Consider the following 20390-nt stretch of genomic DNA (forward strand, 5'->3'; position numbering starts at 1 on the left):
TCGAGAACTTCGGTCTTTGATTTAGAAAAGAAAAAAAAAGCCTGCCTCCCATTTCGGTAGAGAAAGCACATGCGAAAAAAATGTGCGTCTTGGTCTTTCAATTCCACCGGCTCGATGGGCCAAGAATCTCGTTTTGGGAACATGTCCTGGAAACATTACAACTCTGTACTGAAAAAATGCCATATAAACAGGCCTTTTTGGGTGGGGGTATCCAGTGGAAGTTGGCTTTTCCATACTTGGTTAAAAAGGCCACCTGTGTGCCACAGGCGCGAATCCACCGAAAGCGTGATCACCATTTTCGCCCTGCCAGAACCCCGATTCCGTATTCTTCGAGCCACAAACAACCACTTAAAAACAAAGCAAGAACAACCAAGTGTCTTGTACGGCTACTCACTCAACCACAGTGCAACCCCCGAATCGCGGCCCACACTCGCGTGGCAGTTTCCTCCTCCTAAGGAGCTCTCGGCCTTTCGTCGTGCGTCCTAGGCACCGGTGGTGGGGACATTGGTAGAGGGATGTCTGCAGGCATCTGTGATGGATGTGCGCCTCTTTTCTCCTCATTGCTTCTCTTAATGTCGAGGCTCTTTCCTCTGAAAGATATGGACCCATGGGATCCATGGGACCCGTGGCCGCTTTCCCCTGGAGGGGACTTGGTCCGCTTGTGGTCGGCGTTTTCTTTGGCCTCTCTGTACTTGCTCTTAATCCAGCCAAGGGGCCCTCGAGATTCATCCCTTGTGTCCCGACTTCCGGCCTCGCTCTCTGCTATAGTCGCAGCTACGTCTGAAGACTCACCAGTCCACGATTTTCTAGGGCGATGTCCGCCACTGCCTATAGATGAAGTGCTCGCTTCCGCATGGCTATTTGCACCCAGATTCTGAGCCGGCGAGGTTGGTATCATTTCCTCCTTTCTTCGAGATATCCTCCAACGTCGTTTCTTCTCCTTGTCTGCTTGCTCGCTGGTAGTTAATGTAGGCGCGGGGAGGGTATCTTCCACCTGGTCTAGGTCGGAGCCTTCGTTGAACGAGGAATGGAGTGATGTCGACGGTGAATTCTTGGGCTTCAGAGACCTATTGCTTTCCGATGCGGGCGCGGGGAATGCACTCGCCGAAGGGACCGAGGGGACCTGAGAAGCTCTTGGAGTAGGTTCAGACGGAGTCTCGGTCAACGGCGCGTTCTCGGGCACGGATTGCTCTAAATAAGCCGTCTTCTCCGGTTGACTAGACGGTTCGACGGCTGGGGAAATCGCTCCGGAATCTGTCAGGGACGCGGTTGAGCTTTGCGCACTAGGGTTAGCACTCCCGGGCATCCTCTTTTTCCGGAGCTTATTCGGCTGCCGTTTCTCGCTGTCGGAAGTAGGCGAGCGCTGGAAAAGATTCTGCAGCGCAGCCCTTTCCTTGGCCGGAGTCGCGGCTTCCAAGGTTGGCTCTAAAAGTCCCTCCTGACTTCGGGCCGCTGCGCTGGGTATAGGCATCAAAGTCGAGCCTGACACCATGGGCGTCACACTTGAAGTTGCAGGAGAATGTCGCTCTGAGGCGGGGGCCGCTTCTTCACTTACAGTGGACGGAGGAGCAAGACTCAGGCCAATGGGTGAAGGCGAGGCGGGTGCAATCGCCACAGCAGGCGAGTCGTGTCGGTTGAAGCGGGCCGAGGCGATGTTGGGCGACTTTTTGGATGGGACAGTGTTGCTTCTAGCAAGTCCGCCGCTGGCAGTCGAGACCAATGCTGGGCTGTTTGGTGTTGAAGCACCGTTCGAGTGCCGGGAATGCCGCGAGGACGTGGAGCGATTCCGTCGGATCTTGCCATCTCTGCTGACGCTCTCGGCACCGGCGCTCGCACTGGAGGCTGACCTGGCGACCCCCGACTTTCGACTTGGCGTCGAAGGCGAGACGATGGGCGGGGTGCCGTTTTCAATGTCCTGCTTCGTCTTCTCGTCTGCTGCAGTACCCTGCATACCGATCAGGAAATGATCTTGGTTCTCTATCAAGAAGATGATAACACATTGATTAAGACGGTATTCCTCGGGGGCCATGGCATGGGCTGGGTGCGACAGCATGCCCGGCTGAAAGATGGCCGCCAAGTTCTGGGCCGTCATGCGGTTCTCGTCAGCCTTAGCGGCAAAGACTGCCAGCAAATCCAAGATGTAGAGAAGCAGTTGTCGGTTGAGAGGCGGTAGGTCCTTGATCAGGGCTTGGTACTTGGTGATGGCCTCCATTTCGTTGAAGTTCTCCACCAACTGGGTGCCTTCGGTGTCGCCTACAGCTTGCCTCGTGTGTCCACGGAGAGGATCTCTGAATTTCTTGTACAGTTCCAGTGGAACTACAGGCTCCGGCAGGTCGTTCAGGTAACGGCGAAGGACATTAGCAGCATCATGAACCGTGTAACCATCCCAGACCAGGCCCTTTCCATAACGATCTGGCGAGTCGAATGCTAGCTTTAGCTCTTTGATCCGTTTCTCTGACCCGCTGAGACGAAAGATACCCTCAACCCCCGTAGCTACGGAAGCATGGAATGTCAGCTTTCCAAGACTGTAGTATAAGGTACGTAAGTACTGATAGAGAGAGTTTGACCCACCTTTCTCTTTCAAGAAGACACCGCACTTGGCAACGACAATGGGTACATATCCGTAGATGTAGCTCTTCCCGTCATCGTCCACAAGAGAGATTGCGACGTTGGCATATGTGATGCTCTGCCGTAGAGGCACGCCAAAGATGCCCGGAGGTCGCGTTTCTGAGAAGAACCACGTTAGCCATGCTGATGCACCCCCCACATGGACAGGCAGTGCCTCATTTGAGATGCTTGGGTGGCTTTGTCCGTCAATTGTGTCCGTCGCAGCCTTACCTCGGGTGTCATGGTGTTTTGACTGGGTTTGGAACCTCTTCCACCACGACTTCAGATCCCGCTTGCTTGGCGGGGACGTAGGGTTTGTTGGCGCTTGAACATGTTGCTGCGGAGGGCTGGTCTGCTGCTGCGGGGGTTGCTGAGGTGGTTTCGAGGGTGTCGCGGCGGACGTCATTATGTGATGACGCGCGGGAGGACCGCGACGGCGAGAAGCGATCGAGTCGTGAGAAGCGTCGATTCAATTATTGCGTGGCCAGTTGCAGGAATCGGCGACTGAGACTGATCAGAAAAATGATGAGACGGGGAATGCAGACGCAGTCAGGGAGGTTGCGCAAGACTGGGGCAACGGCACTGCAATGCGATGGCCAGATGCGGTGACTGTGGATGCGGTGGTGTGTGTATGTATGGGTGGGTGTGTGTGTGTACGTCTTTCGTGCTGCTGAACAGTAACGGTGGGTGGCTGCGTGGTGTGGCTAGCTAGAGGTGTGGGAAAGGGCTGGCAAAATGTACCAGAATGGTAGGTAATTGTTTCAGCGAAAGAGATGAATAGCGGTAGAGGGCATAGAACAATAGAGCAGGTGAGCCTGTTTGGAAAAGGGCGGCGAAAAGGGCGACGCGACGGCGCTGGTATCGTGTGGTGCGTGTGAGAGGGTGATGTATGGATATGGTTGATGGTGTCGCCCGGCTGCCTATGTCAGTGCTGGTGTGCTCTGCTCTGCTGGTGGTACTTTAGCCCCAGAACCCCAAATGAACGGACAGGACTCCAGCGACTGTGCCCAGAAGAAGGGTTGCAACCGTCCAACACGCCTTGAACAAGCGTCCAATTCGGTTCCCTCTGATCTATGGCTGGGCTCACAGTGCCAATTTCGTAAACCGTACAAGTAAAAGCTACTAGTACATCAAACAACCAGTGTCTTTCTTGGTTTGCCTATCCCTTGGCTCACGGTGTCTTCGCTCCAAGTCCACCGTCGTTCGGTCGCTTTTCATTACTATGCGATGACTGTCGTACATACCTATGTTCAATTGCTCAACTGGCAATCTGTTCCAGCAAGCAATTCACCCAATTAAGCATTTGAATGGTTTTGTGTTCGTGTATGCGTACTTGAACCTTCCATGCTCGAATGTTAACTGCGTACTTAGATATTTGACTGTTGAGCTGACTAGCCTACTGCTTGTAAGTAGTGTTGAACTCAATGGCAGAGAGCCTCATGTGAGACGACAACAAGGCTGGACAAAGACATGTCAACATCGTTTTCGCAAGTGCTGCTCATTTCTTCAAAGCTATGGTTTCGCCGCACCCGTTCGTGCTGCATTCTCACCAAGTCGATGCTAGATATCGGCCAGTCTCTGCAATTTCTTCAAGGATATTTGGTCGCACGCGATGCCATGATGAGCACTTCGAATGCCGGCCGAGTGGGCCTGGGCCCTGTTGTTTTAGAGTATCTTCCATCCAAACGTCACAAGGGTCTCGTGAGCAAAACAACTCCCCCCAAACTCTATCTCATCCTACATTCAACCCTCCCGAATACCATGTGGTGGTAGATTCAATGCATTGACAATAATAAAGTGAGATGAGATGCCATATCCGAAGTCCGAGGATATGTCCAGTGTCGCGTTCATGAGCACAGTATGCAAACTATCCGGTCGTCTGGTGGGGCCGAAATCGAGTTGACCAAAAAGCAGGCCAGGGTACCGGTAGCTCTGCACTGGGCTGCTGTGGTGTGTTCGCTTAACTCATTCCCTTGAGTCGTGCCGATCGTACCTCATCAGGATGAGCAAATCTGGGATGGCAAGCCGGAGTCTCAGGTCTGGACCTCTATAAACATCGTCCTTGCAAGGGTAAAGGCCGTGACTTGATTAGGTCCAGAATATTGTCGACCCTGTTTGATTTGATGCACAGCGAATTCCCTTGAATGCTCCGTTTGTTAGCCTTTGGGGGGTTTCTCTCCCTCTGATAATGATAAAAGAGTCCTGCAACCAAGCTTTCCCTACAGTCCTCAGATGAATATTTCATGCCCGATGATCTGGGATTGTCCCCTCTTCAAGCTGCCGCCCGTCCTCAGACCTGGCAAGCCTGGGGTTGACGTCCCTCGCCGCCGCCCAGATCATAATTTCGCAGTTGCCATGCACCGTTCGCATCGCACAGCCACAATCCAGAACAACCGACAGACAACAAGCTGCAAATAACAACTTGCCAGCTAGGGCAACCAAGAAGCTGGTCACGCCAGTGGAGTTTGATGGAGAAAACGGAGGTGCGACCGGTACGACCTCGTCATACTACATTTCTGTGACTAGGGCTGATGCATTGTAGGCCAACGGCCAGCAGCGAAGAGACAGAAATGACGTCTCGGCTGCCGGCCCAGCGTGGTATTTCGGGAGCACCCAACGACCAGCAAGGGTAGCTCAGCAGGCTGTGGTCACCAATCCGCCTGCCAGCCGTCAAAAGGGGAGCAAAACTTCCAAATATGGACCAAGCTTCTTCACCTTTACGACAGATGCTTCCCCGGTGAGGCCGATTTGCCGCGCTGAATCTAAGCTGCCGTACCGAGTTCTTATTTTTGCTCCAGCGCCCCTCACGCCCCCTTCCATCTACTCTGCAATAACCAACACACTTTATCCACTAGGTAGCTGTCGATTCGTTTCTCTTCGTTCCTCCGGTTCAATTCGTCGCATTTCCATCATGTTTCCAGTGCGGCATGCGAGTTGCGACAAAGATGAGTCGCAGTCGTCGAGTCCATGATCACGAGAGCTTTCCTTACCCCTCTGTCGATCACTGATCGGCTCCTGAATGAACATGGAAGCTCGATCCTTAATCCTATATTTAGCCCACTGACGTTAGTCAACGCATGGCCTATGCAGGGTCGCGGGTGTCGACATCTTTTTGCCACTGGAACAATGTGGAGACTAGCAACTGGTGCCTACAACCTCGCGATGACTTCAATAAAGTGTGACTGACGTCCATGGCATGACTGGAGACATGCAATGCAGACTTGCAATCACGACACCACTCTGCAGATCAACGATTGAAGTCTGAACCTAACACACCACCTCACAGATCGCAACTGGCTTTTTGGTGTAACGAATTGTTGTGCTTCGTGGCGCCAGAGAACTTCAATCTCGCTGCCAAATGTCACTTTTAGCAATATTGGAGAATACGTAACCACAAGCGACGCTATCTTACAAATGAAAAGAGAGGCACCTTCGAGCGAAGACGCGAACTGCGTATCATCTGCATCGGCAAACACGTGTATCACATTGCGTACTTGCGGGGCTGAGCAATTAAGTTTTGAACTATTATGTGCATACAGGCATAGATGGATGTCGCAAACTGATGATCTGAAATCTCTAGAGGATTCGATTATTCCTCAATACTATTGTTTCTCGGTAGGCTAAGCTGGGACGGCCTTGTTTCGTTCTGTTTCGGGATATCTGAGATCGGTCAACTGTTTTAGCGATCGCCAACTATCACGACTTAGCTCTTAGGAAGAGATTGTCGGATACAAGGGAAGAATAGATAAGATATAGTAGCCTGCGCGCCTGCCAAAAGCGTGAATATATTGTGAGGTAGATTTGGCCCAATTGGGGTCTTCCAAGTGCGGATCAACTTTGCAAGACCAAGTCGCAATTCATACTAGCCAACCAACACGCTCATACCACATATGACTTGGCATGCGTAACCAACAAGAGCACAGATTGCGGCTCTGGAATATGAACTATGCCTACCTGGTATTCGGCAGGAACTGGCGAAAGCGGAAATCGTTAAGCACTAATTTACTCTTCTGTCTGGTATCTTTATTAGCCACTAAAAGACAGTACTGTTCGTACGCACTCGCAGTGACCAGCCTTTTTGAGACGGAGTATAGATAGCTCGTATCTATGAGAGGGTTGAAACAGGACTTTCTTTGTAGGGGCTAAAACACCAGCATCGTTTAACCTTTGCTTCTCGGCAGTAAACCTTACCCACTGCTCACATTTGATCCCAGGGACTATTCCTAGGTCAACTGAAACCCCAGCACGTATCGTCGTGTTGTTTCGCCGCATCTTGCCTGCAAATTGGTCCCGGGCTTCTACCAACTCACTTCAATCCAACTGTTGTATCTGTATGTGTGTAATCAACAATCACAGCAGCTACTAGCTCAAGCCAAGAAAGAGTTTTTGGCATATTGTTTTCATTCCAGCCGCTTGTCCTACGGGCTGTGTGCTCACTGAGAGCCGATATCAGTCTCTCATACTCCATCCTTATCCTGGTCCGTATCCCTAAAGCGTGGTGGGTCTGCTAAGCCTCGTCGAGATCTCCCTGATCAAACTCATTCCGCAGGTCACGTAGGCTAAACAACCGAGAGAAGTATGGAGAAATAAGGAAAAAGAACAATCGCAAAGCGCAAGGTAGACTGACCGAGGGAAACAATAAGTGACCAGGAGAGAGACAATAATCGTCAGACCATACCAGACCGTAACCCCTGAACACCAAATTCTCTCGTCCTATACCTGTTCAGCTCTGGGCGGTTGCCAGCTTCGCTCCTGAGATCCCTCAAGGACCGGAATGCAACAGACTCCTCCCCTCCTTGACCATGGAAATGAAGGAATTCCTAAAAGGGTATTCAGGCATTGCAAAAGCAAAACAACCCCGGCGCCTTCATCAACCTTGCCAAATCCGTGAATATCAGTCAAAGCCGTGCAGGTGGCGCCGTTGACCCTCAAATGCGCCAGGTTGCGGGTGCCAATCAACTCCCTTCTTCCAATGCGCACTCAAAAAAATAACAATACTGGCGACGGGTGTTTCCTTGATCCAATAGTGACCAAGTCGTCGCGATCCCCGACTATGTACCACTGGGCCCCTAGGAGACCGAATGGGAATATACGACAAAGCACATACCGGATGCTCAGTGCAAATGGAAAGTATGAGAACATGACCGGGAAAATGGAGGTTCCGACCTAACGCCGTTGTATAAATGCCCCCTGAGAAATAGTGCCAATGTGGGTTTCATCGCCCGGTTTCTCTTCGAAACTAGGTGTTCGAAATGGAACCGAAATTTCCGAAAGCCGCGGGACATTCGGGAATCGAGAAGTGCAGTCTCTGTGCGTTTCATCGTGAATCGTAAAAAGCAATTCTTCGTTCGTTGCAAGGACTACGTGGGATTGCTTCGCGAAGCGATATCGCCACTGCGTTTCTTGGAGATGCTTTGCTGTTGCGCCTTTGACGCATTGGCAATCATTTGCATCTTCTTCCGAAGACTGGCTAGTCTGCCTGAGATCATTTGAATCACTGTGATCGTCAGCATTGAGCCGCACGTAAGCCTTTTAAAATGGCAACTTACTCTTGTGAACCGCCTGCTGGTCGTCCGCGTTGATTTCGGATGCACCTTCCCGAATCAAGTCGCGTTCAACCTTGGGCGTCCCGGGGACCCTACGCTTGGACAAGTCTTCGTCGTTATCCAAAACGGCTTCCAGCATACGGATCGCAGTGACATAAGAGAGCTCGCAGCCTTTCAAGTCCTCGTTCGCAATCTCGTTGATAGCCGCGGTGCGGCTCATCTCCAGGGCTCGCTCATACATCAATTTCTCGGCACTAAGGCCACTTGTAAGTACAATACCTTCAGCACTAGATGCGCTAGTCGAAGCGGCCTCTTGCTGGTGGTTGCTCGGATGACTAGGATGGTCTTCGGGAAGTTGCTTTTGGGCATCAATCAGCTTCAATCTGACGATTTCGGCCTTCTCCAAGGTCTCGTTGAAGCGCTTGCGCACCCACTGGACGGCAGAGTTGACTCGAGTCACAAGGCTTTGGATTGCTGCCGAGTCACGGGCGATGATGTGCTGTTGGGTGCTAGAATCGCCTCCTCTAGCCTTGCGTGCCCACCAGATGCTGGCAATGTCCATCGATTTGGCAAGTAATGAGAGCGCCTTGACGTAGAGGACAAGTGCCTCTTCCGAAAGTACGACCACGGCTTCCACTGTCAGATCGTCATCCTCGGGTGCCAGCTTGTCAGCCGGCACACCGCCCAGACCATGATCCATGGACGGGGCCATGGGCACGAGCTGCTTGTACTTGACTTCGGCGAAGCCCCACACGCAGTCGCTCCGCGTAGCATAGTCTTCAATACACTGCGCAACCCGGGTGTCTTCGTCGATGGCGGCACCTTGACGGCCATCGGTAATAAGGCCAGCGGGCGCGGCCGGAGTCGGGTAGGTAGGGTAGGGGTTGTAGAGATGAGGAGGGGATGCTCCTTTGCCAAGCAGATGCGCCGGATACTTGAAACCAAATAATCTCAAGCTTGCGTCCTGGATTGCCTTAGAGATGACCGAAGTAGTGGAGCTGGGGCTTCCTGACAGGTTCTTGTCGTACGAGCCTCGTCGGTAATGTTCGGGGTGTTGATTGCCCTGAGCAATCTGCTGGGCCTTGGAGCGCTCCGCAGGTATGGCACCAGTAGTAGAAGTAGGAATTCCCTGCTGCGTAGCCCGGCGGACAATCTGGCCAGCTTTGGGCGACATAGCCTGCGCTTCTGCCCCCTGCGCAGCCAACTGGTCGGCGAATGCATTGACCTCGACCTGCCTCTTCTCCACCACAACATAGTCTCTCTCGAAGGCAATATCCTGGGCCACTTTATCGCGCTCGTCAGCAGCAGCGCTCTTTTGCTTTCCCCTGCCGGCATACTCTTTGAGAGCCGAAGAAGGCGGCGCCTGCTCGTCTCGTGAGTACTGTTTCAGCGAGGCATTAGAAAGCCCTCGCCGACGCCAGTCTTCTTGAAGCGCCGGCCGGCTAGGAGCTGACGTAGACGGAAAGGGTTGTGGTCTTCTAAGACTGAGACCGGGGGCATTGTCGTCGCGAGGGGAGTCGGCCAAGCGTGCGTTGCCCTGCGCTGGCTGCTTGTCGAAGGGGAATTCTGCTGGACTCGCTAGCGGTGAAGATCTCCGCGGCTTTTCACGAGGTGAGGACGAACCAGCCTCTTCCCGTGAGGGATCGGCATCGGTCATGTATTGGCGACGGAACGACAGGCGGCGAGGACTGGAACGCGGTTCGTCCGTTCTTGAGAAGTTTCGGATCTCCTTTGATGGCGCTCGTTTCACTTTGGGAACATCGTCTTCGACGACGCCGGGAATTGCTCCGGTGACTACCGGATGATTGAAGAAGTTCTCAAAACTCAGTCTCTCGACGGGATTCCGCTTCAGTAGTGCACGAATAAGACCTTTGGTCTCGGAGCTGACCTGGCATTCCTTGGGGAATCTGATCTGGTCATCGGCGTTCTCAATCTTTCTCAACAACTCAACGTGATTGCTCGCTCGGAAGGGGGGCTTGCCCGACACCATCTCATACAATACGGTTCCAACAGACCACAGGTCGGCCTTGGCATCGTATCGTTCGTAACGTAGGATCTCAGGCGCCATGTAGAGAGGAGAGCCACAGAGCGTCTCTGCCAACGAGGTAGCCGGCAGGACGCGGGCGAATCCGAAATCCGCGAGCTTGAGCATCGGCAGAGACTGTAAGCCCACGGCTGGTATTAACGAGTCTTGGCTGGCGCTGAGGATCGGCCGAGCCTCCTTGTTGCTCTCTCTGTACTGAACCGAGGGAAGAAGGAGAAGGTTCTGGGGCTTCACATCTCTGTGGACGAAATTACTCTGGCGGAGGAATTGCAATGCACTGGCGAGTTGCTGGAGAAAGTGACGGATAACCACCTCGTTCAGACCGGCATTGGGGACGGTTGGGTATTTGCGAGCCATATCGCATGTGGCGGGATGCGTTATCAGCTTGTCTCTCTTCTTAATAAACAATGATAGGTCTCCCAGCTCGCAGTATTCCATGATGAGGTTGATGTGGGTCGTCGACTCGATGCAGTCATGGAGGGCGACGATATGAGGATGGCGAAGCTTCTTGAGGATTTGGATCTCGCTGTAGAGGTTCTCTTTCAGTTTCTTGTTCAGCCGGGCAAGTTCGACCGACTTGACGGCAACCAGGGCCCCCGAGGACTATTGTCATGTTGATTAGCTTGAGTTGCTCCATGTAATCAAGCAATGAGTCAGCACTCGAGTTGCGAACAAGATACGCGTCGACTGGTCGTAACTGTCCTTGACTGCAGTTGACAACTGCTTGCAAAGCACGCGGAAGTGTACGATAGCCAAGGAAGTGATGCAAACGAGATGGAATGAAAGAATCGAGGGAGCTTACCTGGTGCTTGCCCTGGTAGACCTGGGCGAAGCTACCTTTGCCTATCTCAGACCCGATGACGAACTGGCCGATGGAACTGTCGCCTGCCCTCGACCGGCGCGAGGAAGAGTTTGAAGATAGACGGTCCGCCATGACCCCCTGTGGTTGTTGGCAGTGACAGGAAGCTGGGTTGTTGGAGCCCGTGGGCTTATAAGGGAATCGGGGATAAGGAGTCGGCTCGAGGTAGCGTCATGTACCTGCCCATTCAGGATGCGTCGATGGTTGGTTTCCAAGGGAACAAGAGAGCGGTCAAGAATAGAAAAGGGCACAATCCACGAGGCAGACGCGTAAGGTTAGAATGGAAGAGAGATGCTGGGGAGCTGTGTGCGTCTGGGGCCGTAGGTCGGGTCGCTGGAGATGGGAAGTGGATGAGTACAACAGCACACCTAGCGGCAGTTATCCGATAGGCGGGTCGTTGGGATGTCCTGGGCAGAATCGAGGCACGGTAAAGGGCGGGGACACTGTGAAATCGAGGCAGCGACAACGAGTGCACTTTGCAGCAGCCTGGGAGAATTTGATGCTGCCTGTTCTTGATGTGAAGGGGTAGCTGACCAGGACGTCGACGACGACAATAACAACGGCGAACGGGACACGGACGATAGCTAAAGGGTGGATTCAATGTATGTTGGAAGTATGCGCTGGGGTACTTTGACCGGTGATAACAGCGATAGAGCCCTGGGGCACTAGGCTTGCTGGGGCCGTTGGACGGGTGGTGGTTATACCTAGGCCGGGGGAGGGGGCTGCAAGCGGTTTGGCGGTCCTCAAGGTGGTAGGGTAGCAGCGGTACCTGGTTGGCTGTCCGATATCAACTGAATGACTCGGCAATGAATGACACAAACAGGACCCCGATAACTGCAACTAATGTCTTTATGCAGCAAACTAAACCTATAATCAAGTTGTACCTGCTTAGGGGGCGCGACGACGAGATATGAGGCAATCGGTGGACAACGAGGACGGGGAAGGTGAGGTGCTAGTAGATGGAAATGAGGAAAGAGAAGAGAAAGAAACGAGACGAACGTGGCGAGGCGAGCCGCATGGGACGATTTGATGGAAATGGAAGAAGTGGGTAGGACTTGAGCGTCAAGTCGTCAATTCCTAGCTTGTTGTTGGGCTGTACCAGTCCAGACGACTAGACGTCTCAACATGAAGAGCCCGGAGAGGGAGACTGACAAGAGTCACCGTCAGCCAGCCATTCACGGGCTGTGATTCACCTTGGGGCGCTGGCCTGCACCGGCCAAATGATGGTGCCTTGTGACAAATGTGACCCGGATTTGGCTTGACCTTGTTCTTTAGAATTGATAAGAGGACCCTAGCATGCTCCGATAACGTCCCTTTAACAACATCAGTCAGACCCACTGTGAACATTGAACTTGCATTGCCGCCACTATTCCGGCATAGCTTCTGGGTCTTTTTGTTCTCCACACAGCCCTGTTGTCAACAGGGAGCTGGGCGATCTGGTTCAATTTACACTGAACTGCCAGTGCTATGTAGCTGGGAAGGTACCGCCGGATGCCATACAAAAGCCCCGCATCTGACCCGATTGAGCAGGCAGGACCAAAAAATAATAAGAAAGATGTAAAATACGAGTTCCATGCTGCTTGCGCATATCAATCTTCTCCACTTGATCCCAGTTGGTCCAGGAGGTGTCCATGATGGGGGAGGGGAGCTACGCAGTACTAGCCGGGCTAGTAGAATGCTCACATAGTACTTTGAGACTTCGCTTTACTGCATATTCCGTTTGTCATTCGGCACCCCGGGACTTCCCAGGTGATGGACGAGATCGGAGCAAGCGGCTATGCCAATACGAGCTCGTCACTCATCTAAATCTCACTTGGCCAGACGCACAAGATGGGATGATGAAGAGTTCATGCTGTAATCAGCGCAAAAGTCAAGAAAGATCATGTTGCCGCAAGAGGGGCAAGAAAATGGATCACACGATAGCGCTTGTGATGTGATGACGGGATGCCACTTTGGAAGTTCAGGCGGCGCTTGGGGAAACAGAAGGAAGGGAAGGAGACAGGGTTCCTCCCAATGTGCCCAAGTGCATGCCTTTGTGTTGTGCTTATGGAGCATTGCACCAAAACAAGAGAAAGTGGATGGCATTGCATGAATCCACCTCTTTGTTCTTATCTTCCCCACGATCGGGAACCTTTGCTTATCAGAGGGAGAACACATGTCATTGTTCCCTCCATCACGGAGCTGCTGAATCAGTTAAGAACATGATGATGGTGCAGGATCCAATTAGCTAGTTGACTCGCCGCTGCATCGTGAACCATATGCCCGGCTTTCTCCTTCTACTTGCATTCAACGTTAGTGCAGATCGCTTCTCGACCTCAAAGATGCCTTCGTGCAGATGGTAGTAAGCCAGTGGATAGCAGCAGCATCGAAGTAGAATAATATGGATGGTTGCCGATGGTGATCTTTCCACCTGGTAATGACGGCATGCATCGTCTGGCCGTGGTTTACTCCGTATGACAAGTAATGCTGTAACAGGTTGTTCTGCATTTCAAGAATCGGGCTGTAGTGGAAGGTTCGCAGCCCTTGCGGCACGACCGACACCCAATTGAGCTTGCTTTTCCCGTTGCTTGTGGGAGCTCTGGTGAGATCGACCATCGGTATTGCAACGTTTGGCATAGTTTGGGGTAACCAAACATGCACTAAGACTGCAGCCGTCCTGCAGCGAATGGTCACATAGTTGCCTGAACAGGGCGAGACATGCTGATGAATGGACCAATAATTACTACAGCCTACTTTGCTTGCAACTTGACGCTCATGTAGCTGTGATGAATGGGGAATTCCTCAATTGGGTATCAAGTTACACATGCTTAGTACCGAGTTCGATCTAGGAATTAGCTGACCCTATTTGATTTTCATAAACACCTGGTACTATCCTTTGAACCATTCCTGCTCGTACGTTTCCATTGGGATGTGTTTATTGTCCTCTGTATCCATGATCCTCATAGGTCAACCCGCATACTAGATAGAAGAGGGGGGGGGGGAGACCTCGGGCTTACCACGCTTCCCCTCCACCTCATAGATAGCCTTGCTAACTCGCCCTCACTATTTTCCATTTTCCACTCTATATTTTCCTGTCAATGCGGGTTCCGTCAGACACCAACGCCACCTAATTCACAAATAATAAAGACCTTGTATATGTGTCACTGCGGGGTGTGTGTCGGACAAGTGTGGGGTGGTATCAATTCTCCAATCCCACATGAACGTCCTCGTGCTTCTTCATTTTGGGCAACTCTGTCAAAGCCTCACCGATGATGGTCACGGCCTTACGAAGCTGCATCTCGGAGATAACCAATGGTGGTGCAAAGCGAATGATGTTGCCATGCGTAGGTTTAGCCTGTTTCCAAAGTCAGCCTCTCAAGTTAGAGAATTATAAGTCGAGGTTGATGTTCGTCGTACCAAAAGTCCCTTCTCCTTGAGCAGAAGACACAAGTCCCATGCCGAATGCCCCCCGGTTTGCGACTCGTCAATCACGACAGCATTGAGCAGACCTTTGCCCCGAACAGTCTTGATGAGTGGCGACTTGAGAGCAGTCAAGCTATCCCGGAAGATGCTGCCCAGTTTCTCTGCTTTCTCAGTGAGTTGCTCCTCTTCCATGATCTCAAGCGCGCGAATGGAAACAGCGCATCCCAATGGGTTGCCACCATACGTGGATCCGTGGGTTCCAGGCTCAACTACGAGCATGATCTCCTTGCTACTGAGGACACAGCTCACAGGGTACATGCCACCCGAGATGGCCTTCCCTAGCGTGACCATGTCTGGCTTGATTCCAGCCCATTCGGAGCATAGCATTCGCCCGGTGCGACCGATTCCAGTTTGGATCTCGTCGCAGATAAACAGCACATTGTGCTTCTTGCAAAGCTCTTGGACCTTGGCCAGGTAACCTTCGTCGGGGACGACAACTCCCGCCTCGCCCTGAATAGGCTCGACAATGAACGCAGCCGTCTGCTTCCCATGAGCCTCGAGGACTTCCTCCAAATCTGCGACATTGTTGTATCGGATCGCTTTGCCGGTAGAAGGGCTGAGGGCACCAACATTGGGCACATATGGACCATAATTGTCTCTGGACTCCGGGTCGGTAGATAACGTCACTGCTGTCATCTTGCCGTATGGTTAGAGTTGGGTTCGAGTAGGCCTGGGTATACTGACTGTTCGACCGTGGAAGTTCTCCTCGACACCGAATATCAAGGCATCGCCTGGAGCAACGCCCTTCACTTTGTAGGCCCACTTTCTCGCAATCTTGATGGCCGTCTCTACGGCCTCAGCCCCCGTGTTCATTGGCAGCACCATGTCGTAGCCAAACATCTGCTGCACTTTCTCTGCCCACTTGGGGAAGACGTCGTTATGGAAAGCGCGCGAACTCAATGTAAGTCGGCCTGCTTGTTCCGTCAGAGCCTTGACCAGCTCGGGGTGGCAATGACCTTGGTTGACTGCGCTGTAGGCAGACAGGAAGTCGATGTAGTGCTTTCCCTCAGGATCCCACACGTCGACGCCTGAAGCACGAGCGAAGACAACCGGCAAGGGGTGGTAGTTGTGAGCCGCATACTTGTGCTCGGAATCAATTGCACCCTGGGTCGACGAGGCATGGTACCGAGACGTCGAGATGGAGCCGTTGCCAGACTGGCTGCCGTTCGCATGAGGAGCCATGGTGAGAGAGTAGTTGCAAGTGCGCACGCAGCAATGGCTCAGTGGAGGATGCTCTGTGAGAAGCAAAGCAAGTTGAAGAGAAACCAAGGCTGGAAGGGGAACAAGAAGCCAGGTCAGGCTCGAGAGACAAAGAGATCAGGAATGAATAGAAGGTGGGGTGAAGAACCAATGACAGGCTTGATTTAGGTAATATACCTTTGCGTATGCTCTGGTGTCGAAGTGCCTACCTTCCTTTAAGTACCCAGCAGAGCGGGACAACCCTGGCCACTAGTCTAAACCCCTAAGTGCAAGTAGAAGCGGCTCTCTCATGCAGAGTCGAGTCTGACTACTATGGTGTTATGGATAAGTTTTCAATTGTGTGTTTGTACCGTGCCCCACCTTGGCACGCGCTAACTCTTGGCATATGCATCCAATACATTTTACTAGTACTTTGTATGCATTCCGTTGGCCGCGATCACCGCTTCGCACCTCTCTGGCATTGATTTCAAAAGCTCCTGTAAGTAGCTCTCAGGTAACTCATCCCAAGCCTCCTTTACCCATATCCGAAGACGATCATAGCTAGGCTTTTCAGTAATACCGTATTTATCTTCAATGTAGTCCTTCATCCAGTTCCAGCACATCTCTATCGGGTTTAGATCAGGGGAATAAGGTGGCCACTGGACTATATTAATGCCCCTATCCGTAAGATCTGTGACTGTATCAATTGCCGAGTAAGCGGGAGCGCCGTCCTGCATTAATGTAAGGTGTGTACCGAGGTCTCGTTGACAGAGTTGTATCCAGCCATCGATAATAGAAATTGTGTGGGATCGATATGTCTCGGCAGTAATAGAACCCCAATCCTTTTCCCAGAAGATTCCCGGTCCTTTTCCAAGGCCTGAGAAACAGCCCCAGAACATCCAGCCTTGTTTATGTTGGTGTCGTTCGATAATACAGGTCGGGTCCCATTCCTCTCCTGGTCGTCGTGTAACGTACTGTTTTCGATGGTGTCCTCCTGTAATCCATGTCTCGTCGGTCCAAAGTACCTGAGCCCATTGCTCTGGTGTCCAGCTGACATGTTCGAGGGCCCAGGCGAGGCGCTTTTGTCGGTTAACTTCTGAGATAGGAGGCTTTCGGCGCGCAGTATGTCTCTTGAATCCGAGCCGGCGGAGGGTAGTTCGTATAACGTAAACTCCGAAGAGGGACTGGAAAAGGATGATTGACAACTGGAGGAATGAGGCTCTACGGCCTTGCTTAGAACTAGTTACATATGTAACGAGCTCTTCTTCTTGCTCACGAGATAAAGTCCGGGGTCTACCAGATCTCTTAGCTACCTGGCTTGAAGAGGCCTTAATAGCTGTCTTGATCTGATTAAGAGAAAATGTTGTAATAGTATGAATTTCGGCTTTCGATTTACCACCGTCGAAATAGAGGGTTCGAATTCGTTGGCGATCGGCTTCCGTAAGGTGTTTAGTCCCCATTGTGGTTACTGAAACGCGATAATGAGGACGCGTTATTGACAGCAAGTTGGAATCAGACGTGGAAGTACCTTTTCGTTGGCATGAGTAGGCTAGGCCAGAATTAGTATAGCGTTGCCTTGGCAGTGGTCCACGGGTACTTGTCAGGGGGTGAAAACTTTGGCCTGATACCGTAGTAGTTACAGTGACATCAAAATCGAACGGGTCGTCACATGGTGCCTGGGGTTCCCCAGTTCTTTCCGAAGCAAAGCGGTGAACAAAGATCACCAGTGGTGAATTTGGCAGCTTGTTCTGTGAACTCGCATGAAGAAGCTTTGAGACGGCTTCCAATGGATGCAAATATTTGTCGACAGAATTGCTGCTTTGCTTGACTGCTCCACGGGAGAGCGTCTACTGGCTGATGTCAATCTGCCGTAGGCCGGGTATCTCCGCTCTCGGGCCAATCAGGCATTTCACCTTGGAAATGTCAGTAGTGCAGCCAGAAAGATCAAAGTTGTAGTTAGGGTCAGAGAGAAGTTTGCTGCAATTGCTCAGTGACGCTGGGCGACATGTGGGGGCCCCCATTTGAGGTGGGGTGTCAGCTCGCCAACACATTTGCTGTGGCTCAAGTTTGGCCGGCAAACTGTGAGCCTGATCAGTGAGGCGTGAAGAGTACGTACCTCCTACTTGGGGCTGGTCCTGCAATTTGATGCAGGATAACTGGCCTTCTAGATATGTACCAGGCCAATCGGCAATCAGGCAATTTACATGTACTGTTAGATATCAGAGAGGCTCAAATCCCGTTGAACCTCTCTGCGTGCCAACCAGAGTTGGCAAAAATGAGCGAACATCAGGCATTTGGCGACGAGAAGCCCGCGGCTACTCAGGGCCTGCCTGAAGACGTGCCGACGCGCCCAGTTCAGCAAAATGCTGCTGTAGCCACACAAGTCAAAGATGCACTTGCGGTGCTATTCGCATTCCGCCTCATCAACGCCCTCTGCGTTCGCACATTCTTCCAACCCGATGAGTATTTTCAGGCCCTCGAGCCCGCATGGCAGATGGCATTCGGACACGAGAGCGGCGCATGGTTGACCTGGGTGCGTCTTATCAAATCCGGCCTTTCCCTACCAACCCAAGATTGCGCTGGTCTGACTACAAGACTAGGAATGGGAGCACAAACTGCGCTCCTCGCTTCACCCGGGTGTGTTCGCACTTGGGTACAGCATGGTCTTTAATTACTTGGCGACCATGCCTCTGTCGTCTTCCCTGCGGGCCACGGTACTTGTTGCGATACCCAAAGTCATCCAGGCTGGCTTTGCTGCCTTGAGCGATTGGTATGCCTGGAGACTTGGCGAGAAGCTATACGGACCGAACAGTGCAGTGGCCTGGTCTGTCGTAAGTGGCCACGTCGGCTCGGACCCGTATTGTTGATGCTGATCATCTTCTGCAGCTTCTGATGAGCATCGTCAACCCTTGGCAATGGTATTGCTCAACCAGGACATTCTCAAACTCCCTCGAGGCCACGTTGACAATTGCCGCTCTGTACCACTGGCCATGGGAACTGCTTGGCGTCTCAGGAGGCAGCAAAGAGAAGACCCCAACCCCTTCTCCATTCCAGAAACCGGGAGCAGTCAACAGGTAGGTACCTCTTGATTCTAGCCCGGGAGATCTATTGTTCCTGATCTGCTGATTCTCCATATTCAGCCTGCGCATGTCACTCGTTCTCGCTGGAATTGCTGTGCTTCTTCGTCCAACCAACTCACTAATCTGGTTGGCCATTGGGACGCTCATGTTGACTAGGTTCACTCTCGATGGCCAGTCTACACTGACCCCGAAAACAATCTTCATCTTGGTTAGAGAAGGTATTTTCTGCGGGTAGGTCAATAAACAGCCACATACTTCGTGTCCAAAACTAAAATCAATAGATTCTGCGTTCTTGGCTTGTCACTTGTTGCCGATCACCAATACTTTGGCGAATGGACCTTTCCACCATACACTTGGCTCCACTTCAATATCGCGCAATCGCTTGCAGTGTTCTATGGACAAAATAACTGGCACTATTACCTCTCCCAAGGCATCCCCCTTTCTTGTACCACCATTGCCCCATTCGCCATCGTGGGCTTATGGAAGGCTACATCCCTGTCCTCTTCCAAGTCGATTGAGATGTCCAATGCCCTGAAAGCGCTGGCACTGGCTGTTCTAACGAACATCTCGATGTTATCTCTTATATCTCACAAAGAAGTGCGGTTCATCTACCCCCTGTTGCCCATACTACATATCCTTGCCGCCCCGTACGTCACATCTTTCTTCACTCAAGTTACAGAAGGAGGAATACCCACTGCATCTGGTGCCATCGGTATAAAAAGAAAACCCTACCTGGCTGCTGGACTCCTTGTCAACCTCTTCATGGCAGCGTATTTGTCCTACTTCCACGGAGCCGCGCCGATTCAGGTCATGGGCTATCTGCGCGGCCGGTTCGAAAGAATCCACCCCCTAAACCTTGCGGTCTCGCAAAAGGTCAACCACACAGCTAATCCCCTGGAACTGTTCGCCCTCTTCTTAACTCCCTGTCACACGACACCCTGGCGCTCGCATCTAGTATATCCTGCTTTGCGAGCCCGAGCCCTGACCTGTGAGCCGCCCCTACACACGGAACCAGGATCGCCAGAACGGGCAAATTATGTGGACGAAGGGTACCGATTCGATGCTAACAAGGTTGGGTTCATGAGCAATGATCTATGGCCAGCTTCTGGTGATGGAGAGGAGATACCGAGGTACATAATTGGATTTGAAGGCATCGAAGATGCACTGCAGGAGTACTTTGGATCTTCCGGTCCGGGGGCTGACAAGGGTGTCACGTTGAAGCAGACTTGGAGTCATTGGAATGGCCTATTCACTGATGACGATAGAAAAGCGGGACATCTTCGTGTTTGGAGTACGGGGGTGTATTCTGAAAACCCATAGTCTCGTGAACTCTCGAGAGCAGATTCGGAGCCATTGGACTGGTCTATCACCACTAACGATAGGAAGGCGGGGCATACTCGTGTTGGTGTACGGGGGTATATTTTAGAATTCCGTGTAATCGTAAACTCGAAAAGCCTGTTTTCTATGTAGGTATCATTGTCTTAGTAGCAACTGCCCAACGGAAGGTGGGGGTCATGCTCGCACCCGTGATATTTCCCGCAGGCCTCTGGTCAATATATCAACCTCCACTGCTGTCTCGCATTACTTCAGATCAGATGCCATTCCGTGCCCAA

General features: G+C 52.1%; 4 protein-coding genes across 4 annotated transcripts; 1 reads left to right on the top strand and 3 right to left on the bottom strand.

Moving 5' to 3' along the window:
- Positions 1-451: 451 nt before the first annotated feature.
- BCR38DRAFT_332195 (uncharacterized protein) lies at positions 452-3013 on the bottom strand (the record flags this gene model as incomplete). The annotated part of the gene is made up of 2 exons (XM_040855127.1): positions 452-2493; positions 2572-3013. 2 exons carry the CDS (start codon positions 3011-3013, stop codon positions 452-454), a joined length of 2484 nt encoding a protein of 827 aa, XP_040719945.1.
- Positions 3014-7967: 4954 nt separating this feature from the next.
- Positions 7968-11131, bottom strand: BCR38DRAFT_454887 (uncharacterized protein; the record flags this gene model as incomplete). The annotated part of the gene is made up of 3 exons (XM_040861741.1): positions 7968-8104; positions 8157-10800; positions 11000-11131. 3 exons carry the CDS (start codon positions 11129-11131, stop codon positions 7968-7970), a joined length of 2913 nt encoding a protein of 970 aa, XP_040719946.1.
- A 2626-nt stretch (positions 11132-13757) lies between these two features.
- BCR38DRAFT_420696 (ornithine-oxo-acid transaminase) lies at positions 13758-15896 on the bottom strand. Its single transcript, XM_040859398.1, has 3 exons — positions 15203-15896; positions 14453-15154; positions 13758-14390 (listed from the first exon to the last, which is right to left on the bottom strand). The coding sequence occupies exons 1-3, from the start codon at positions 15698-15700 to the stop codon at positions 14235-14237; spliced, it is 1356 nt and encodes a 451-aa protein (XP_040719947.1). The 5' UTR covers positions 15701-15896; the 3' UTR covers positions 13758-14234.
- A 1801-nt stretch (positions 15897-17697) lies between these two features.
- Positions 17698-20347, top strand: BCR38DRAFT_420708 (GPI mannosyltransferase 3). Its single transcript, XM_040859399.1, has 5 exons — positions 17698-18230; positions 18298-18528; positions 18584-18771; positions 18838-19008; positions 19059-20347. The coding sequence occupies exons 1-5, from the start codon at positions 17868-17870 to the stop codon at positions 20095-20097; spliced, it is 1992 nt and encodes a 663-aa protein (XP_040719948.1). The 5' UTR covers positions 17698-17867; the 3' UTR covers positions 20098-20347.
- The last annotated feature ends 43 nt before the right edge of the window (positions 20348-20390 follow it).

The sequence above is a fragment of the Pseudomassariella vexata genome (assembly GCF_002105095.1).
Source record: "Pseudomassariella vexata strain CBS 129021 chromosome Unknown BCR38scaffold_2, whole genome shotgun sequence".
Taxonomy (NCBI): domain Eukaryota; kingdom Fungi; phylum Ascomycota; class Sordariomycetes; order Amphisphaeriales; family Pseudomassariaceae; genus Pseudomassariella; species Pseudomassariella vexata.

Excerpts from the sequence above, each read along its gene's own strand:
- BCR38DRAFT_420696 (XM_040859398.1), bottom strand. The coding sequence starts at position 15,700 with ATGGCTCCTCATGCGAACGGCAGCCAGTCTGGCAACGGCTCCATCTCG. Across the intron at positions 15,155-15,202 it reads AGAACTTCCACGGTCGAACA|ATGACAGCAGTGACGTTATC; the intron begins GTCAGTATACCC and ends CCATACGGCAAG. Across the intron at positions 14,391-14,452 it reads TCAAGGAGAAGGGACTTTTG|GCTAAACCTACGCATGGCAA; the intron begins GTACGACGAACA and ends CTTTGGAAACAG.
- BCR38DRAFT_420708 (XM_040859399.1), top strand. The coding sequence starts at position 17,868 with ATGTACCAGGCCAATCGGCAATCAGGCAATTTACATGTACTGTTAGAT. Across the intron at positions 18,529-18,583 it reads GTGCAGTGGCCTGGTCTGTC|CTTCTGATGAGCATCGTCAA; the intron begins GTAAGTGGCCAC and ends CATCTTCTGCAG. Across the intron at positions 19,009-19,058 it reads AGAGAAGGTATTTTCTGCGG|ATTCTGCGTTCTTGGCTTGT; the intron begins GTAGGTCAATAA and ends TAAAATCAATAG.